Source organism: Numida meleagris, chromosome 1 (genome assembly GCF_002078875.1).
Source record: "Numida meleagris isolate 19003 breed g44 Domestic line chromosome 1, NumMel1.0, whole genome shotgun sequence".
Classification (NCBI taxonomy): Eukaryota; Metazoa; Chordata; class Aves; order Galliformes; family Numididae; genus Numida; species Numida meleagris.
The window spans coordinates 116,690,791-116,710,991 of NC_034409.1; the positions used below are offsets into that span (position 1 = coordinate 116,690,791).

Consider the following 20,201-nt stretch of genomic DNA (forward strand, 5'->3'; position numbering starts at 1 on the left):
GACCAGGACAGAGTTATAGGTGGAATTATTCTCTTCATGTAGTTATGAAAGAAAAAACATAGATCAAAGGCTACAGAGAGTTCTGTAATGCCAGCTCAAATCATTCTTCACTGGCATGCAACAAACAGACTTGCAAATTATCAACTCTATTTTGCAAAGCATTAAACAGATCTCCCTTCAGTTTTCAAAGAAGAAGATATACAATGTCCATGCACCTGCATAGGAATAGGACATGATTTGCAGTTACATCTAATGCACTGGAAAACAAGAATAGACCAAAATGTTTTGTATTCCTGACTGACAAAAACAAAACAAACAAAAAAACCCACAACATATCTTCCTTGTTATACCTGAATAAGCACGCATCTTGGAAAAATAGGAATGAAAGGTTCAGTTGTCTCATATCAAATGCAGTGGATACTGGGGGAGGGGAGAGCAATCTACTAAATGCATCTTTCATTTGTTAAGTTGTTCCTTGTGATTTTAATTATTTCACTTATTGAGGTGCCATACTTCAAAGTAGCTTAGAGTATTCTAACAGATTGTATTGAAACAGGAGAAAGGCTGAGGGGTTTGAAGTAACATGTTATTACTGGACCTAATGATCCATAGCACACTAATTGCTCATCTCAGTCATATCCAAAAAGTATTATATGATTTAATTCCCCCTACTCCCATGACAATTCTTCACTTTGTTTTTTTTTTGTTGTTTGTTTGTTTGTTTGTTTTTCTTTCCTGAAAGGTAATTTTCATGTGATAAAATCTTCCCTACTGTTTTTCCCCCCACAACTATTTCAAACCTTCATCAAAAAATGCTGGTTAAAATTATACATTTCAGCAATGAAAATATTGCCCTTTCATGTGACAAATTTGTAATCTTGTGTAGCACACAGTGATAATGATCCATAGTAAATGTGCTAGATTAGACTCATTTTCCACATCTGAAGTAAAGCAGTTACATAGGATCTTCGGCAGCTAAAGAATGTCAGGAAACCTGTGAAGAGGTCAACAAGAACCAATGAGCCCTGTTACTAATTGTACCTTATTTAGTGATAGATAGCAGGTAAAAGCAGCAGACTGGTGCCCAGACGTACCTACGGCTTTCCCTAGCTTCAAACGATGTGGTGAGGTTTGAATGAATTTTGTCCCATCTTTCTATGAACCCCCTTCAGAATTCTGTCCAGCTCAACAACAGTTTTGTAAAAAATGTTCCCAGGTCCACTCATGCTGCTCACTTTTGGAGAATAGCCAGACAGAGATGGATAGGATTAGATGAAGCCCAACAGGTACCGTATTGGAGGGGAACGTTCTGGGACTGAGGAGGCTCTGGGGGCTGCAAGGAAGTTACTGACTCAGCCTGATGTCTCTGTTTCACATAATCACAGAATCACAGAGGTAGGAAGAGAACCTCAGGAGATATCTAGTCCATCCCCCCTGCTAAAGCAGTTTCCCTTTCAATATATTTCAATATATCTGGCACAGAAGACTCATAACTATGAATAATGACATTTGAATGGTATTTTATTTCGGGTACTAAGATGTAAAGTGACAACTTAACTTCCTTTTATGCAAATAGATGCAGCTCTTTTATAGTGGTTATGCTGGAACTGGACACTAAAACTGCACTAAATGTTAAATATTTGCTAAATCAGTTTTCCAGCAAGTGCTGATGACTTTTTGATGTTTCTTTTCTTGTTATTCCAGTGCCATGTACTATTTCTTTTAAGCAGACAGAAGACAGATCTGGAATATTTCAAGGACAAAAGCAATCTGTTGTCTGATATTAAACAGCTACATTTGTTTACTAAATTTCATTTTGATACGTACTCAAGCAAAACCAATTTAAGCAAAGGTAACCTTTAAGGTTAAAGAAGAAAAATGAGCAAAGTACAATTCTTTGAAAGAACCACAATTCTACTGGTGTGGTAGAAGGTCAGAGTTCAGAAAAACCTCTTCAAAAAGTAAAGCTGGAAAAAGGTCTGCAATAACCACCGCAGAAAATACGTTCTCCTTAACTAGAAAGTACTTTTCTCTATCCCCAATTAACACTTACAAAGTCACCTGGTTCATAAGAATTCTCTTTGAATACAAATTCATTTGTTCCTAAATTGAATGTTTCTCTCTACATATACTGCAAAATTTCCTGTTTACATGGGCACATACATACTAGAAAATGTTCAAACCCAAAGTGTTTTAAAAGTTTGATTTTTTTTTTTTTTTAGCAAAGACACATTAAGGATATGTTTCAGCATTATTTGACTTTGTATAACTGCAAAACAACTTTCAGAAGCTGCTGTCAGACTTATTCCTGGCCTGATTCTTCCCTAAAATAGAAAGATATTGGACTGCATTGAAGCAGTCATTTTTCAAAATTAAATATACGTGACCTATAATTACTCTTCCTCAGCTACAGTAGCACATGGGTTCTGCTCAGGCAATCAGTTATACACATGGAGATATTCTCCTGCACCTCAGCAAGCACAGGAGAAGGTTTACTGTTAATCTTAGATATTAGCAGAAATGGAGCAATAAACCAATAATAAAAGGCTTCTCAGGGTATTCAGTTCTGTTCAAGAGGCGTTAATTACTTGATTTACAATTCCTTTTAATACCTGCCATGTGCACACTGCTGCATTTGCATCCTATAGCAGTGAAACACTTCCACTCAGGTGCACTTAATTAGCAATTCCTGTGAGAAATCAGTCATCAGTTTAAGACAACAGCAACACATTCTGCTCTCAAGGGTAAGAAAAGTTATTGCATGGAGCAGCAGTTTTCTAAGTCTGGTTTTTCAATAGTAAAATCAGGATACATCAGGGAAGAACACACAGACCAAGGGGTGAGCTCTCTGCACACTGGTGGTATAATTGTGCTCAACTTGTTGGCTGTCTTCAGCAGGATAGCTTTTTTCTCTATGCCCTTCCCTTTGTTTATATGTATTTCTAACACTTTTACCTATTTTTCCTCATTTCCAGGTATAAGAGGTTCCCTGGTGCAGTACTTACCTAGGATACTCTGTTCCCCAGAAGAAGGGCTTTTGCAGTTCTCCTGCTGGAAATCCTGTAATAACAAAAAATTATAATTGTGAGGTTATACAGCTGAATAACAAAATCTAAGTTTGGGTTTATGACCTCTATTTTTTCCATTTCAGAAGGTTTTGCTAACAAGCTTTCCATCAGGTGGTACTTTCAGAACATGATAGAGAAGATGTTTGAGAAGAAGAGGAGATCTCCCTCCTTCAAGACTTCAAAGGCAGCTACATTCTGCATTGCAAGAACTTTATTTTCTTACATGGCGCGTATGTGCATTTGTATGTGTTCTGTCAATAAACAGCTACTGTCGAAATCAAAAAAACAAGTTAGTTGTCCTCAGACATGCTGACAGATCAGCAAGGAATATACAGGCAAAATGCAACAAGAATTAGGAAACTTAGCTTAGAGAGGCTTCTGTGTAGCAAGAGATATAAGGAAAAGATAAAATGTCAGCTTAATTATAATCTGTGAAAGTCAAAGGTAAAGGAACTTAGGCACTTCAGTAAAGCAGAGCTGTAGGCAATTAAGGCTGTAGAGCCAGTCTGGCTACAGGATTACCTGGCTGCTTTTTCATTTATGGGTAAATGAACCTGTAGCCAAAACCTGCTATCGGTGGAGAGACTTCAGTGATGATCTACTGATTTTGCACACAGACACCAGCACAGTACCTTGATCAAAGTCACGGGTCTATTTCTAATTGCTGGGTGACATTTCAGAGACATTATTCTGAAGACAATTGAATTGAACATGTTAACAATTTAACAACGCAAAGAGTTAACAAATAAGGCAGATGCCTATATTCAAAGTTTTCAAATACTGGTGAAAATTGTAGTTTTTCTGGGACCAAGTGTGGAATTTGATGCTTTGCATGAGGAATTCCCATCTACAAAATGTGGGCTTACATCTGCTTCTGAGGTTACCCCACGTGGGCATCTCTTTGTCAGTGATTCTCTGATGATTCACTTATTTTCCCAGGAATCTCTGCTTCACCTTCGTGAAGAAATCGCCTAGCTACTCACATCAAAACAAAAATCAGATTCACTTGATTTGACCCTATTCAGTTTTTTTATCAACAAATAGGACAAGGATTTTTTAATAAGTGTTCAGGCAAGATTTGTCCTTTCTTTCCACGGTCTTTAAACGCGATATTCTGAGTGTAATTCACATCAAATGATAGTCTTATGTCCTTCTGGCCATCTGCTTTTTCCCACTGCTTCTCCCTGTCTGCCTTGACCACCAATTTGTGATTTGTTTAAAAAATGTGTCGTTTTCAAACTTATTTTCTGAGTACTTTTTTTCTGCAGATGCTGTTTGTTGTTTTTTTTTCAGGCACATTTTGAATTGCTTTTCCAGTGCTACAAAACACAATTTTACCAATGTCAAGGACAAAGTTTTCCTGATCTAATTCTCCTTGCCTCCCAGCACACACAGAAGGGTATTGAGTATTTACTACATGTGTTTTAAAGCATCTCATAGTAATGGTACACTGGCACATCCTGATGAAAAGGTTTGATAAGTTTAGAGAACAAAATACAAAGGCCAACAGAATTATTCAAGAACAGGGCTGTGGCACATTGGTGTAAGTAAACAGCACTCCCCTGTACCGCGTTGGAACATACAATATTCTAACAGGATTGAATCTGCATTCATTCATCTCATTGCTTATCCAAGTTGGTTCACATGACCTGAACCTTCAGTGTCATGTTCACAGGCATTTTGTGACTGCTATAGGTTGTCATTGACTTCCTGTGCTAAGTACCATTTGGCAGTAAGAGTCTGAACTAGATTGCATGCTTCCTTCCAAACTTCAAATCTCAGTAAAGACTACTGGACATGTAAAAGATATTACTTAATGAAAGAAATGTTAGAGTCCACTAACCCCTGAATGGTCCTCTCTCCCAAAAGCAGATGAGAGAACTGTGGACAAAATGAAGAAATGAGACCATAGTGGAGATGGTGTGATCCAAAGTAACGCAATCCCCTATAAATCATACCTAGGGATTACACAGTCCTGGCACACAGCTATGTGCCTTCCACCACATCAAGAGGGTATCAAGGTCTCGTAAGGAGCTGGAATGATTTTGCCCACATACAGGCTCATATAGTGCATTTGCACTTGTATGTGTTTCAGGTGGAGATACGAATGCATTGTTTATAGAATCATAGAATCGTCTGAGTGGCAAGGGACCCTTAAAGGTCAGTTAGTCCAATTCCCCTGCAGTGAACAGGGACACCATTCCCCAGCCTACTCCTCCTCCACAGAGGGTAAATCTCCTTGCTCCAGACTTTCCCTCTGGTCTCTGACATTTCTGAAAGTCAGTCTTACCAGTAAAGAGTGAGTCAATCAAGACTGAGCACTTCAATCTTTTTCATGTCATTTGTCACCAGGTCCCCTGAGCCATTCAGCACTGGGCCCACATTTTCCCTAGACTTTCTTTAGATCTTTCTTTTGGATTCTTCACCAGATTCATCTTCAGGTAGGCTTTGTCTTTTCTAACCCCCGTGTCTGGGTGCTTGGAAAGTGATTTTTTGCTGTACTTTACTGCTGTTCATCTTATTTCTCTGAACCATGGGAGCATTTCAAGCAGTGGAGCAGATCTGGCTTACTTTAACTACTTCAGTATGAATTTATGCTTATCCTGAAGCTCTGACATAGCCGTTCACCTGGACAGGACTTAATTGAATGCATTTAGATCCCCTTTATCCATTATATCAATTTTCAGCCTCTCTCCCCAGCACGGTGCTGTGAAGTTTGTAGGAATATATTTCAAAGTCGAAACTGAGTTTTTTTTGTTTAGTTTGTTTTGTGGTTGTTGTGTCATTGTTTTTTTTTCCGTTTTTTTTCCCCCCCAGTTTTATGTTGGTTTCCTGCTATTAATGAATCAATTTACTAGCTATATACCATCTGGTATTATACATATTGCGCAGATGAACAACCTGAGACTCAAGGGAATAGTGTTACTTCTCCAGAGAGACACAATGACATTTCGTCTAGTAGTTCACTGTAGCTATGCAAACTCATAATGGATGAAGTAAACTAAAACCAATTGAGATGGCTCACCAAATCATGAAGAAACTTGGAGTTCAAATCTAAATATGAATTAAAGTTACATAGTTTAATTGCATTATTCATTTATATTGCATATATTTTTAACTAAGAAAAGATCTAGCGAAGCCTCATTCAAAGTCAGTGCATCTACAATTTCCAAGAATTAGTTGGTTTGTTTAAAGCAACTTCTGACAAGCTGGTGATTCCAGCACATAAATAGCAGATGTGGGAGACAGCTGTGCAGAGCTGTGTGGCATACAGGGCTCTCTGCTGATTATTGTACGAGCTGTTCTCTGATGAGTTTAAAAACTGTAACTTTTTTTTCAAGTGTCATTGAATGAATTCAGATTGAGAGTTTTAAATGGATAAGATGTAAGCAGAAGAATAAGTGCTGGTCAGTAAGCAAAGGACTGTGAGTACACAGAAGGAATTAAACATGAAAACTATGAGGGTGCTGTTTAGTTATCTAAAAACAGTATTAAAGGTAGGATACATTTCTTTAAAATGGCTCCATAGGCTGGGAGCTGTTTCCATACTGAATCTTTTCCCAGTGCCTTTTGATACACTTTTGCATGTCATTCCTGGGACATGCATTTTGCCAGTCTTGGTGAGACAAGGTCTCCTGCAAGTCCTGTCTCAGTGTACTGTAAAGCATCTCAGATAGCTTTGGCCTACCTATATGGAGGTGATTAGGATCAAACACTCTGACATAACATTGAACTAAATCCTATACCTAACTTCCAGTTTTATCTTGTGGACAAAAAGGATGGAAAACATGCATTGTGTGCAGCACAGTGACTGTTTCAGACTGTGAGCGAATAAAAAGTGTAGCTTTCTGATTAGTAGTGAATACATTCATTAATAAAGAGAAATGGTGGTCTTAAAGGAGAGGACTCAGCAACCTTTGTTTCAATTTGTGGCTCTGTTTCCACTTCACCTGACAAAAGCAGACCATTGCTGATCATGAAACAGAAATGACAGTTAGTGGGGGGCTGAGGAGTACTGTGTGCAAAGGGACTAAGAAACATGTTTTTCGAAGGCAACAACTCTCCAGATTCCTCAGATTGAAAAAATAAAATACTCAGGAAAAAAAACTCCTATTTTAAACATTTATATGTAAGAATTTTAGGAAGAAGAAATAAGAAATGAGTGTAAGGATCACGCACCATCTCACCTATGACTGTAATTAAATAACAGAGAATACTGGCCATTAGTAAATTGGAAAAATTGAAGATGAGGGTTCACTTAAGAACACTTAAAGCTTACTTAATAACAGGACTCAGAAAGTATTCAGTCCGTATCTGTTGTGTTCATTAACCTCCTGGAAACTAATGGAGCACTTAAAACTACTTCATCAATAACCTTCCAATTAGTCCAGCTCTTAAGGGAAGAAAAAGCGGTGCTATGTGGAGTCCCCTGATCCCCCGCTGGCCACAGCACCATGTGCTGTTTGCCAGTGCTTGCCTGGCTACAGGCGAGATAAGAGTTTGCCCCTGACACTCACGGCATCAGCCAGCTGCCAGCATCAATGTCTGCATGCCGCTTTCTATAAAGATGATACTTACTGCCTAATACGAGCTCTCATCTGTGGTTTTCTCTATGGTTGCTAATTTGAACATAATTTCAAGATTCTGTTTTAGATTATATCTTCTTCCTCTAAGATGTAATGAAGCTGTTCTCAAAAGGGTCCTCTTGACCTTCGCTAGAGAACCACAGTACAAGCGAATACGACTTCGAGGAAGCATAGGTATAAACTTACAGAGATAATATCAACAGTATTTAATTATCTGATACATCTATTCAGGCTCATACCTCATAGACAGTGTTGCTTATTTTCCTCTGTTCACTGTAAATCCACTTCTCATTACTGTTCACATCCCACAGATGTTACTTTTTTGACAAATTCCAGAGACATGCATATCTACACTTGGAATGGAAAACTAAATACACCAAATGTCTAATGAGCAGTTCTCTTCTACCCTTCACGTATTCAAGGACCAATATTTCAGTACTGTAATGAAATAAAACCTTTTCTTCAACAGAAGTACGCTAGCGTACTTTGATCATCACTTGTATCCATTTTCAGCATGTATTTATTGGCTGCTCTGGAGCTCATTAAAATAAACACTCTCATTGGGAAAGTGTTTTTGTGTTCCAGTGATCATAATTAAAAAAGATAGCATTCATGCTGCTTAGATTTTATGAAGTGTACTTAGATACCTCTGTGACATCTAAAGGCAATGATAGGTGCCTGTTGTCCTTATTAAGTACCTATAATTGAAGGGAAATCGACTAGCAAATGCTAAGAAAATTACATTTAGAATTTAGGCAAGTAACAGCCAATATAAACAAGCATCATTGTTAATCTAAGGCACTTTGGAAAAAAACTGGAAATAAGCAGAACTCATGTATAGAGAGCATCAGAAGTAAACTTTAATAAGAAGATAAATTACATGTAACATGTTTTATAAATTTGGTCTTTGCAGCATATCTTACCTTGATACTTATTTCTCCTTTGCAAATATTAACAGAATTGTTGGACATTCAAGTTATCAATAATTTACTAATGAAAATGAAAAGAAGTAATAGCAAACATAAAGGATGTTTGCACTGAAGCATGGCAGAATTCATTACAATCTCTGCATATTGATATTTTGCTGTATTCTCCCAAATCTAGCCATTTTCTAAGTCATCTAGTTTCTACTGTCCATTAATTTTCACTTTCAGTGAAGAAAGACCTTTTCTTTCAAGCAATTGGGTAGTCAAGATGCCATTGAAAACTCTAACAACTTGCCCTTATATGAAGATTGTATGAAGATTACTGCAATTTGTTATGTAACGCTTTTGTCAGTAACAGATTATAGTGACAAGAGAATTTATTATCCTATTGCCAGGAGCATGCTAGAGACCTCCCTGTGCAAAACAGAAGCATCTTCCTAGAAGTGATCAGAACTGCCACATTCTCCTCCACTTCTGCAGGTTCCTGACGGCAGCTCCTTTTCAGAATCCTCAGTTCAAGGAACAAACAGTGCCTTTTCTCTAAATTGTTTCATGAAGCCCTCAGTGACTAATCGAGTTTGTAGTTGCTGTGGTTATGCTGATAATATCACATAGTACATTTCTGTTTCCAAATTGAGGTATCTTAATTCTTAGAATCAACTTTGCAACCAAGACCTTTCCAGTTAATGTAGAAGCTTCTTTCCAGAAACGATTTGCATTATGCATTTCAAAATTTGCTTTTCTCAAATACTGCTTCTTAGTAGATTCACTTACCAAGAGCAGAAGTAGATGGGCCTTGAACACACTAAAATCTAGCTTGGTCACTGAAGAGCAAGAGCACTCAAGAAGACAAAGAGCCTGCCTAGCTCATTCTCTGCTCTCCAGTGGCAACCAACTGTTCTGGTATAGGGAAAGGTATAGGGAAAGGACACTGGGAATCTATGAGGCAGTTCTGCCAGTAGACAGTTACACCTTCAGCAATCAGCAGCAGAGGGATCTGTCCTCCTGAATCAGTTTCTATCTGTCTGTTCCTTTGTTCAGGAGAGAACACTCTTTTTTTCTGATTGTTTCCTAATAAAGTGACCAACACAGACCTTCTGGTAATACATTCCTCCAAATATTTTGAAAGCAGTTAATTTGTTCCTACCCCCTTTTCTCACCTCTAATTAGTCATTATTTATGGAAGGACCTTCTTTCTTGTCCCATGACAATTTCTAATTAATAGCACTGGGAAACAACCTCATGAAAATTGTTCCATAGAAATAAACATGATTTATCAAGCTCATTTACAAGTTAATTCCAAAAAGCTGTAATAGAGTAAGGAAGCATGATTCTTTTCTAAAGCAAAAGCAAAAATTAAGTCACATTGACTCTTCCCTCCCATTTTGTTTGTTTGTTCATACTCTTCTTTGTTATGGCCAGTTTCCTTCACATAGGTGCTAGAATGATTTTTTTTCTGCATGTTATTAGATCTCTCTGGATGCTCTTTTGCAAAGAAAAGGGTTTGACATTTGCCACACCTATTCTGCCTATGCAATGGCCAGTGTAAGTGATAACTTTGGTTGTTTGGCATATTTTGTCAAAAAGTTTCTTTGGAATACCTGAGAGAATATTATCTCATGCTTATATTTCCAATACAGAGAATTACATTATTTTTATGCCTTAAGGACTCTTCTTTCAGTGTATTTGAAAAAAGTTTTATTATTAGTTCTTATACTCTTAGAAAGGTGCTCCTCCAACCTTTGTGGTCTTGTTATATCCCCACTTTACATTTAACTTGTTAGAGCTCGTGCTTATTTTTGTTCTCAAATGATTTTCTTCTTCTAAGAGCATTTTTAATGTTGTTTAGCTAGGCGTTTATGAAGGACACAGGTTTCACAGCACATCACTAGCCCCTGCAGAATTTGCTGTGGATTACTACTGAGGACACAGCTGCACAGTGATAAGACAACAACTCCTGGGTGTGAGATCTGCCCTACAGCCTACAACAGCAGCATGCTTACAATTGCTAAGTTCAGTCTCATGCGCCACAATTCTCTCCCAGCAGCATTAATGGGAATTTGGTAGTGATATGACAAATATTTATCAGCAGGTTCAGACCCAAGCACGTTCCCTCTATATCTCACAGGAGCCATGTCTTCTGCAAAACACACTGGTCAGTGGTGGAAGACCACTTGCGCTGTGCCTTTCTTCAAGCCTCCCCTCCTATTTCATGTCATTTTTATTGCAAATGTAGTATTTGTTCAGAAATTTGTAAAACCTTAACCCTTTTCCTCTTAGGAACAGTCTTAAAAGGACAGTGAGCAGCACTATCCAAACTTCAAGGTCAAATGCCAGCAGTATGAGACAGTCTGCAGTTATGATACAAAACACAGTCATCTCTACACCTGTGACAGATAAGTTATGTTTGACAGCCCTCTGTTTCATGACACAGCAAGTGTGAAATTTAGCTTCAGAAGCTCCAGCCTCTCACTGCAGCTTTCTCTAATGTGCCATGGTGGGGAGGCTGGGAGAGATGAATGCTGCTGAAACTTGAAAGGATCTCACATTGAAGAAGATGTAACAGCAACAGCTCTCATTTTGCACTGACAGTATCCTCTACATCCACACAATACATCTAAAAGAGCAGTGGTGGCCAGTGCTCAGTTTAGCAGGAAAACCAACTGTCGTTTCTGAGATGTACTTTAGAGCTTTGATCAACCCAGTGAAACCCGCCTCAAAAGTTCACTTTGACGATAGACAAAAACATGGCTGCTTAATGATGGCAGTCCTCTAGTTAAAGTGGAGCAGTCTAGGGCTAGAACCAATTTTAATCAAAAGATCTGCTTAATTATCATGCTTGCTTTACAAATGAGCTCACTTAGACACAAAAGAATTTAAATTTGGAGGCAAAAAATTGTTTACAGAAAAAGGGAAGAGCAGATACTAGCAGTTACCTACAGATACCTCTCCTCGTCATTGGAAGATACTGAAAAACTCCACTGGAGATCACTTCTTAGGTTCTCTGGTCTACATCACAGTTTTGTCTAATCGTGTTTATTGCTGCATATTTACTAATACTAGTGAATTGAATTCCTATCACTTAATTCCTATTACCTATTACTGCTTATTTATGGCAGCGTACATGCGTGTCTTTTTGTTGCAGCAAACAGAAAATAGAAAATGATATCAACTTTAATAGAAGTGATTTAAGCTAATTTTTTCTTTCACACTTGCAACGGACAGAGTGTACATAAGCAGTTACTGCAAATCAGCTGACATGGAGTAACTTATTAAACAGCAGTAATTCCGATTTGTGGAGCCCTGGCTTTTCCAAAACTATCCTCTAACTAAAGATGTCTTACTATGCCTGCATTTCTGATTTTCATCACACCTGATAGTCACTTTCGCACAAACTGTACAGATATCGTGTGAAGCTTGATACGTACATTTTCCAAACAGACACTTTAAAAGCAAGCTCAGAATTCAGATACTCACTGATCTGATTGGTGGATGCACTATAAAAAGCATTGACAGTAGTTGGGCTCGTAAACCACCTGTAGTGAGAGCAGAAAAAAATCATGTCAGTACACCTCAACATCTCTCTGAATACAATGAGCAAAGATAAAAAGTTAACTCAGTGGAAAGATGCAAAAATGTAAAAGATCTAGGATTCATTAAAGTTTAATTATTTCTCCAGTTCAACATGTGCTACTTACAGTTTCTGGAACACTGAAATCTGTTGTTTAATGGCTTTAATTTAAGTGCACATAGTCAGTGACTGCTAAGCTTCCTGTTGCAGAATCTGTTGTACTTCTACGTGACAGCTGTGCCCATGAGGTCTGCTGTGCTGATAAACTGAAGTCCTGACTTCACCCAACAGAGGTACAACACTGATAGCAGCTGTAAAAACTCTCTTCAGTTCTATTATATCCGTCTTTCAAACATGTATGGAGAATCTCCCTCTTGAAATTAGAGGAGAGCATTTTTAAGCACCTGGAGTGGTTTCAGACTCTTTGCTGCGCAGCTACTTGTACAATTAGGATGATGCCAACAGCATGGGCAGGTCCTTTCTGGGAACCTAAGTCTGAAATAAATGGCTTCTCTGTCTGTACCCTGCTCAGCAAACATGGATATCAGCATGCCCATAAACAAACAGACATCTTGCAAAGCAAAACAAATTTTACAAGGAATATAAACATTTATTCTCAGAGTTAGATTTTCCAAACCTACTGGAAGGAAACCTTGATCTGAAATGCAAACAGGATTTATGGAGCTCCTTAGACTAAGCTCATCTGTATTAGCAGTGATTTCACCCACATGAGTGGAAAAATCTCAGTAGACTTCAACAAAATCCAAATCCCCTCTGAGGAAATTATGACTCCAATGAGCCCAAGATTTCACCTTACACTTTTATAATGAAGAACTAAGAGAAAATTAAAGTAATAAAGATAATGAGAATTAGTCGTTAATTCATAATAAATTAGAAACAACTGCAATAAATGTCTAAAAAGGAAAATCCTGATGTCTTTACATTACTCAGAAGTTTTGTAAGGCTCAAAAGTAATGAATGTAACACAAATGCTTTGGAAATTTTCTTTCAAAGAGAAGAGATGGCAGCTGCACAACAATGAGCAAGGCAAAGGAAGATCTATAAGAACATGGAAAATGTGTGATGCTGGTGACATTCAAGTCCATGATTTGTGCTTTAAAATAGCACCATCAAATGAACAAGTTATCTGCAGATCCTGCCTGTTTTTCTGGCAACTCATGTCCTCACGAAAACCATGCAGCAAATGGGAGAGTTTCAGAATGGCAGCATTCTCTCTTTGATCCATAAATTTATCTGCTTCTCTCATGTTCAAAGCTTATTTCACAATGCAGCAACTAGAAAAAGTAACCAAGGAAAGCCAAGTGTGATGTCATGTAAACATCTTAACCATCCATCACATTAGAGTCTCTAATTGCCACAGATAATTCTCCCATTTCTGTTTATTAGGAGATGCTGAAGGGGAGGAGCAGGGGGAGGTTGTTTATTTTGTTGTGGTTTCTGTTTTCTCCTTAATAAAGGAACGAAACATTAGAAGTAATGTAATGAGATAATGAAGTATTTAAGAAAGAATGCCTATGATGAAGGGAAAAAAAATAATAAATTACGGGCTGTAATTTGCTACATTTTAATTTCACATTTGTTCACAAAACTGATGAGCTGAATTGTTAAGGATTCCAGCCAGCCACCTGTGCAGTGGTACCTGCTCTTCTGGTTTAGCAGTAGCTCTGGAAGACTTATCACTTTTTGACAAGGAGACCTCAGAGGGACCCATCTAAAACACTCAGTACTTTAATTTGGATTTCACTGAAGTTAGAGCAAAGACAAAAAGCACTGCAACTTCCACCTTACTCTGTCAGTTTATTCCACTTAAAACATCCCTTCTATTCCCTTGAACAGCATCTTTTAAGCATGAAAAAGGCTTCTGAACCACAAATATTCCCTTTTAATAAATCCGTATTACAGTGCGTGTCTTACAGGGTTCCCTCATTTTCAGTCACAGGATCAAGGGCCTGAGGCAGATAACTTACACTTCAAAACAGACTGATGTGCTTTGATCTCCTCTCCATCCTCTTTGCTGTTGCAGTTACGGGGCCCACACTAGGCTCACCACATCTCATTCAGGATAGGAAATACCTCAAGCTGCGGTTGAAGAGCTCTTCACTGACAAGCAGTGCCTCTCTAACAGTACAAGTCTGCAAGCAATACCTCTCTAACAGTAAATGTCTAAATCTGTTTTTACTGGGTGAGGACCTAACCATAGTGATATGTGTATTTTTCACCACAGAAACACCTCACTTAGCCTGAAAGAAACCAAGGACATCACACTGCTGCTGGCCACACTTTGATACCTATGAACCTAGCTCGTAGCTTGTAGACAAGTTACTGAGTCTTATCACAACATCTCTATCCCAAGACTACTCCTTCCTTCATGATCTACCATTGCTACAGCAGAGCCCATCTTGTCTCCTGGGCGTGGTATAAGCCGCAGACCAATAGCAGTCTCATTTTTCTCAGTGTAAAATTGTCCTATGTTCTTTCCAAGTAACTGTTACACAACAAGGCCTCAGGAACAACTCAGTATGAAATTTGTTACATTTTCAAGCAGATAGGAAGCTATACCAAGGAGTCACAAAGGAAAGAGTTTCCAAGCGACAAGCAGAATATACTTGTTGAATTACATGTTTGACATTTAGACGCTCTGGCAAAGAGCATATTTGCACTCCAGCATTCTGTTGTACCATTCCAAGCCATCCTCAAGAAGATTTAGAAAGCATTTTCCACAAAAGAACAGAAATAACAGAGACCACTTCCGACAAGATGAACAACTTCACCTCAAATCTGTCAGCATTTTTCAGTGAGTTCCTTGAAACAACTGAGCCTTCAGTAGCAGACCTTAATCATAGAATCACCAAGGTTGGAAAAGACCTCTAAGATCGTCCAGTTCAACCATACACCTATCAACAACATTTCCCACTAAACCACACTCCTCAGTACAACATCTAAACATTCCTTGAACACCTCCAGGGTCAGTGACTCCACCACCTCCCTGGGCAGCCCATTCCAGCACCTGACCACTATTTCAGAGAAGAAGTATTTCCTAATATCCAACCTGAACCTCCACTGGGGCAACTTGAGGCCATTCCCTCTCATCCTATTGGTAGTCACATGGGAGAAGAGGTCGACCCCCACCCCAGTACAACCTCCCTTCAGGCAGTTGTAGAGAACAGCAAGGTCACCCCTGAGACTCCTGCAGACTAAATAATCCCAGTTCCCTCAGCCGCTCCTCATAAGAAGCCACTCCAGACCCCTCACCAGGTTCATTGCCCTTAACTAATAATACATCAAATTAGTATATGAGGAGCTGTAATAAATAGCTGTCAGTGTTAAATTTTAAGGTGAAGCAAATTTAGAAATAGCTCTCACATTCCTGTTGGAAGTCAGGTTGCCTGGGCATTTGCTCTAGATCTAGTTACGTCTGTGCATTTGTTCTATTATCAGAAGTATAGAAAAGACAGGCATAACAAAATCTAAGCTCCCATTAACTACAGACTAATTGCTTTCACTGTTTCCTTTTCTTATTAGCATGTGAAAGAGGAACAGCTGTGAGTGAAGTCCTGTAACATTACCTATCAAATTCTGCAGCAGTCAAAACATAACGCGGCAGACTTTATACTTGTAAATCTGAGATCTCTTGCGGAAAAAATCTTTCACTGAAATAACAACTGAGGCAGGTACTCTGTTAGGCTTGTGTTACACTTGCTTATGCTATGTGTTATGCTCTCTTCAGCATATCTTCCTTCCTGAGTTGAGAACATAGCGCGCTATGTTGTCAATCACGTGAAGTGTTGACTGGGAATCCTTACCATGCACGGAAAAGCTTATTTCTATAATTCTCGGCAAAGCATGAACTGAAGTTGCAATTTATTTCCTCAACTTTTTGAGTTAATCACTCTGGTACAGAGTTGCTAATGAAGCTGGAATCTGGAAAATCTCCTCAAAAGATAAGAAAAGGCAATAAAAAAAATCTACTAAAGGGGAAGTCATCTTCAAGGTAACTCTGAAGAGTGTATTTCCTGTTCACACTGTTAGCCAAATTTATACATTTTCGTGCATAAAAATAGAGCATTAGCCTCCCAGGTTAGGCTGCCATCTGTCTCCCTCAGGTCTGGGGAAGCAATAAGGACAGTTGTGGCCTCCAGTACCACATCACTGCTTAAACTGAGATTCAGAGGTCAGGAAAAGGCTCCATTAGGCTCCATCCAGCCCCTCCTCTCCAGAGCAGGCCCACTCACAGTATTTCTAAGCTCAGAGCCCTCCGGCAGTCAAGAGCCTGTCCAGCATCTTCTGTGGCTGCTTTTCCTTTTTTGAGCGGTTTCTGTGGTGTCCCTAACCACATCCAACCCAGCACATCTCAAAGCTGCCCTTCTCGGCAGCGAACCAAGGGCCAGAACTGACAACAGTGTGTGACTGAAAAATTGAAATAAGTCCTGCAGAAAATCCAGGATCACTTCCTGTGTGTCCTACAGCAGGGTTACAAGATGCCTACAACTCCAGCATGGAGAGCTGAGTGAAACAATCTTTGAGATTTCCTGACTTCAAAGGAAAAAGATGATAATAATGAAGTGAGATGCTCAGAAAGTTCTCTAACTTCTTATTATGTGCAAGTATGCTATAGGCATTGGGAAGCATAGATTCAATCACTGTTAAAAAGATGTTTGTTTTTATGTACATGAGTATTTACACACATTAACATATATGGTTCCAAGGATGGATAAATAAATGCCACCAAAACCCTGATTCTCCTCTGTCTCTCCCTTCCACACTGCCATCACCTCCCCATGTGCTGCCTTTCACCTCCTCCTGTTCCAGTCATGTCTCACCTGGATTAAGGTAATTGCCTTCACGCTTGGTCTCCTCCCTCCCATGCTCTCCCTTTCCAGCCTTGCCACCTCCATTTAGCCCTGTCCATCCAACTGGCACTGCTTCAGGCATCATATTCTTCAGCTGCTGCCACAAATCCCTCAGGTACATCTCTCTCCTGATACTAGCACTTACCCTCTGGTTTGAAAGAGCTAGCTGTGAAGACAAAAGCCAGCTCCCCACCCAGCTGCTGGGATCATGGCCAGTATCTGAGGCAGGTGTTGTGACTGGCGTGCCTTCAGGGTATCCAGCCCCTGGGCACCCCAGTACAACATCACATCTCCTCAGCAACAGCCAGCATGAAATGTGTCCCCGTGCATCCCTCCATCCATAGCCAGAGCAACACCACACCTGAGTCCTCCCCATTCCTTTTCACTCAGCCAGGTGACCACTAGGTCAGGAGGGAGCAAAACATAGGAGAAAGAATTTTGTAAAATACTTCTGGTTTGGGAGACTTTTTTCTGCTTCTTAGATTACAAAACTGTTGTATTTCCAGAATAACTATTTCCACTTTGAAATCCACGTTCCTCTTTATTGAACTCCTTTGCCTTCTCAGCTCCTCCGTCTGTCCCATGACAGTGCTTCCTTGGTGTTCTAAGTGAACAAACACTTTGATTTTCCATATAGTCAATTATGCTGATGAAAGAGTCCATTTTGATTGCCGAGAAATCTGCACTGTCTGCTAAATGAATATAGTGCTTCACTTTTGCAGGTAATATGGTGGTAGTAAAGACTAGGCGTTAACTTATTTATTTATATACTCTTTTCCTTATTTATCAGTCCACAGCATGGATCATTTTATAATATCTATCTCTAAATGTAAATATTTTGCTAAAAGCTAATTAACTAAGAAAAAGAGGAAAAAAAGAAAACAAACAATCCCCAAGGGTAATTCTCTATTAACACAGTGTCAAGCTTCAGTGTAGACCAATGATCTGTGGAGTTCAATGAAAGATACAGGCTTAAAAAAAACAAAAAGGGAGAAAGAAAAGACAGAAAGACAGAAAGACAGAAAGACAGAAAGACAGAAAGACAGAAAGACAGAAAGACAGAAAGACAGAAAGACAGAAAGACAGAAAGACAGAAAGANAGAAAGACAGAAAGACAGAAAGACAGAAAGACAGAAAGACAGAAAGACAGAAAGACAGAAAGACAGAAAGACAGAAAGACAGAAAGACAGAAAGAGAAACAAAAGCATCAAAAAGAAGTGGTCTGATAGTCAAAATGTGGAAAGATCAGATACATTTAAGGCCAGCTTTGTCGTACCTCAGACTGATGGAAGTTAGACAAGAAGGTAAAACTCACCATTAAAATTAAGCTACAAACAGCCCCTCGAGTACACAGGACCAAATTACAAAACCTTCAGGAGGCACAGGCTGTGCCTCTCCTGCTGGCACCCTCTACCATCCTCAAAACAAGATACAGTTCAGTATGAGCAAGAATTTCTGGGACCATAAGGAAATTGCATCACAGGAGCTAAGCAGCCACACTGATTTCAAGGTCTCCATGCAGGAGGAGTCATTTTTAAGTAGCATGATTAGAGTAATTAATTTCTGTTTAGGCTTTAATTTGCACTTAAAGGATTTGAATACCCACCAGTAAGAAGAGAGACTGATTCTTTCATGTATTTGATGACTGTATGTGACACAATTTGTATTCTCAGGTTTACAAATAAATAAATATAACATATGTAAATTAAATCATGTCTTAGTCCATATCATTGCTATCAACAGCAGGTAACTAACAGTGCTGATTACTACTAATAATAATAACATTACCTCTTGATAATGGTTCCATTCATAGAAAATTTATTTCATAAATCCCTGCTGTACCATTCCAAATTCTAACTGTGACCAAGAGACATAATCCACTTTTAACTGAGATTCAATTACTCCTTTTTTCATTAAATTAAAAGTTTAAGCTGCAAGCATATGACTATTATGCATCAAAATAGGAATATCTAGAACTTAATGAAAAAAGCAATTCTGTGATAAAAATATCCACAGGAGTTGCTGAATAACTGTTGGGTTTTTTTTTTGCCCATAAGCATTTTTATTGCAATATGTTGCTGCGCCTACAATTCTATTAAAGTGAAATTGTATAAATTAAATACTATAAATTAAAACATTGTTAAAAGAGTATGAAAATTTATCTTTTGTCTACTCACTCTGTTTTTGGAACTTCTTTTCTAAGCCAGTAGAAATCAGATTGGGCTGCATATTTGCGAGTTTGTAATACATTGCCAAAATAGTCACTTTCTGTAAACTTCAGCTGTATAGGCAAAGCACAGATATTTTTCAGAACATGTCCAAGCAAACAAGAGCTGAAGAAACAATCAGAACTTTTTAATTAAAAAAATAATAATTTTTTTTTTTTAGACATGATCAAAACAAATGAAATTTCCACACTTGGTAGGAAGAATAAATATCTTCTAATGTTAGTTTAAAAATGGATCATGAATGGATTTACACAAGGGACTGGAATATTAGAAAAGCTTTCACCTGTGCAGATGCAGCTGAGGAAATCAGAAGTACCCAGTGACAAATTGCAGACTGCATGTATCTATGGCTATTATAAGGCAGCCTCTTTTCTGTAAGGAAACAGGTCTATCCTCATTTTTAAAAGTTCATTTTAAAACCACTTTTAAGACAGTAACAAAACCTCTTTTTCTCTGTTTGTTTTGCATTTCATTGCAGATGCTTTGTATTGTGCGCCCTTGGAGGATTCTGCTGCTTTTTCACAGGTTTTTACCATTCCTCGCCTTAACTCATACAGCCATAGGGTTCCATGTTCCCACAAGCCTCCAAATCTATTAGCAACCCATGCACGCAACTAACCATGCAAGAAAAAGGTATTTTAATGTTTTATAAATCCAGCTGAAATCCCTGTCGTCAGTTTAAAGCAATACCAGGATTTGTGAGGGGGTTATACATCAGATTTAAATGTTTGTTTGTTTGTTTTTCCAACAGTGATTAACAATTATTATTATTATTATTTTGCTAGGTATAACCACTTGTCTGGGCAAGTAATTCCGTACCCTAAGTGGCAAAGCTGGTTGCATCCTCTGTATTTTTGCACTGGCTTCACAGCACCACCTAACCCTACTCGTCCATGAGCAAGGACTAAGCTTGTAGAGTTGGCTCTTCCAAGGACCCTCAATAAATCATGC

At 38.6% G+C, this 20,201-nt stretch overlaps 1 protein-coding gene and 1 long non-coding RNA gene across 2 annotated transcripts in view; one reads left to right on the top strand and one right to left on the bottom strand.

The window, feature by feature from the left end:
• Positions 1-20,201, bottom strand: part of PHEX (phosphate regulating endopeptidase homolog X-linked) — a 96,725-nt gene that overhangs the window by 13,711 nt on the left and 62,813 nt on the right. Inside the window, exons 14-16 of the mRNA XM_021408898.1 lie at positions 19,200-19,303; positions 12,058-12,116; positions 3,006-3,060 (exon numbers count right to left, since the gene is read on the bottom strand). Coding sequence (XP_021264573.1) covers positions 3,006-3,060; positions 12,058-12,116; positions 19,200-19,303 — 218 coding nt within the window. The remainder of the gene's footprint in view (positions 1-3,005; positions 3,061-12,057; positions 12,117-19,199; positions 19,304-20,201) is intronic.
• On the top strand, positions 1,289-3,354 carry LOC110404532. The gene is made up of 3 exons (XR_002442303.1): positions 1,289-2,839; positions 2,976-3,062; positions 3,152-3,354. It is a non-coding gene; the product is annotated as an uncharacterized LOC110404532 (long non-coding RNA).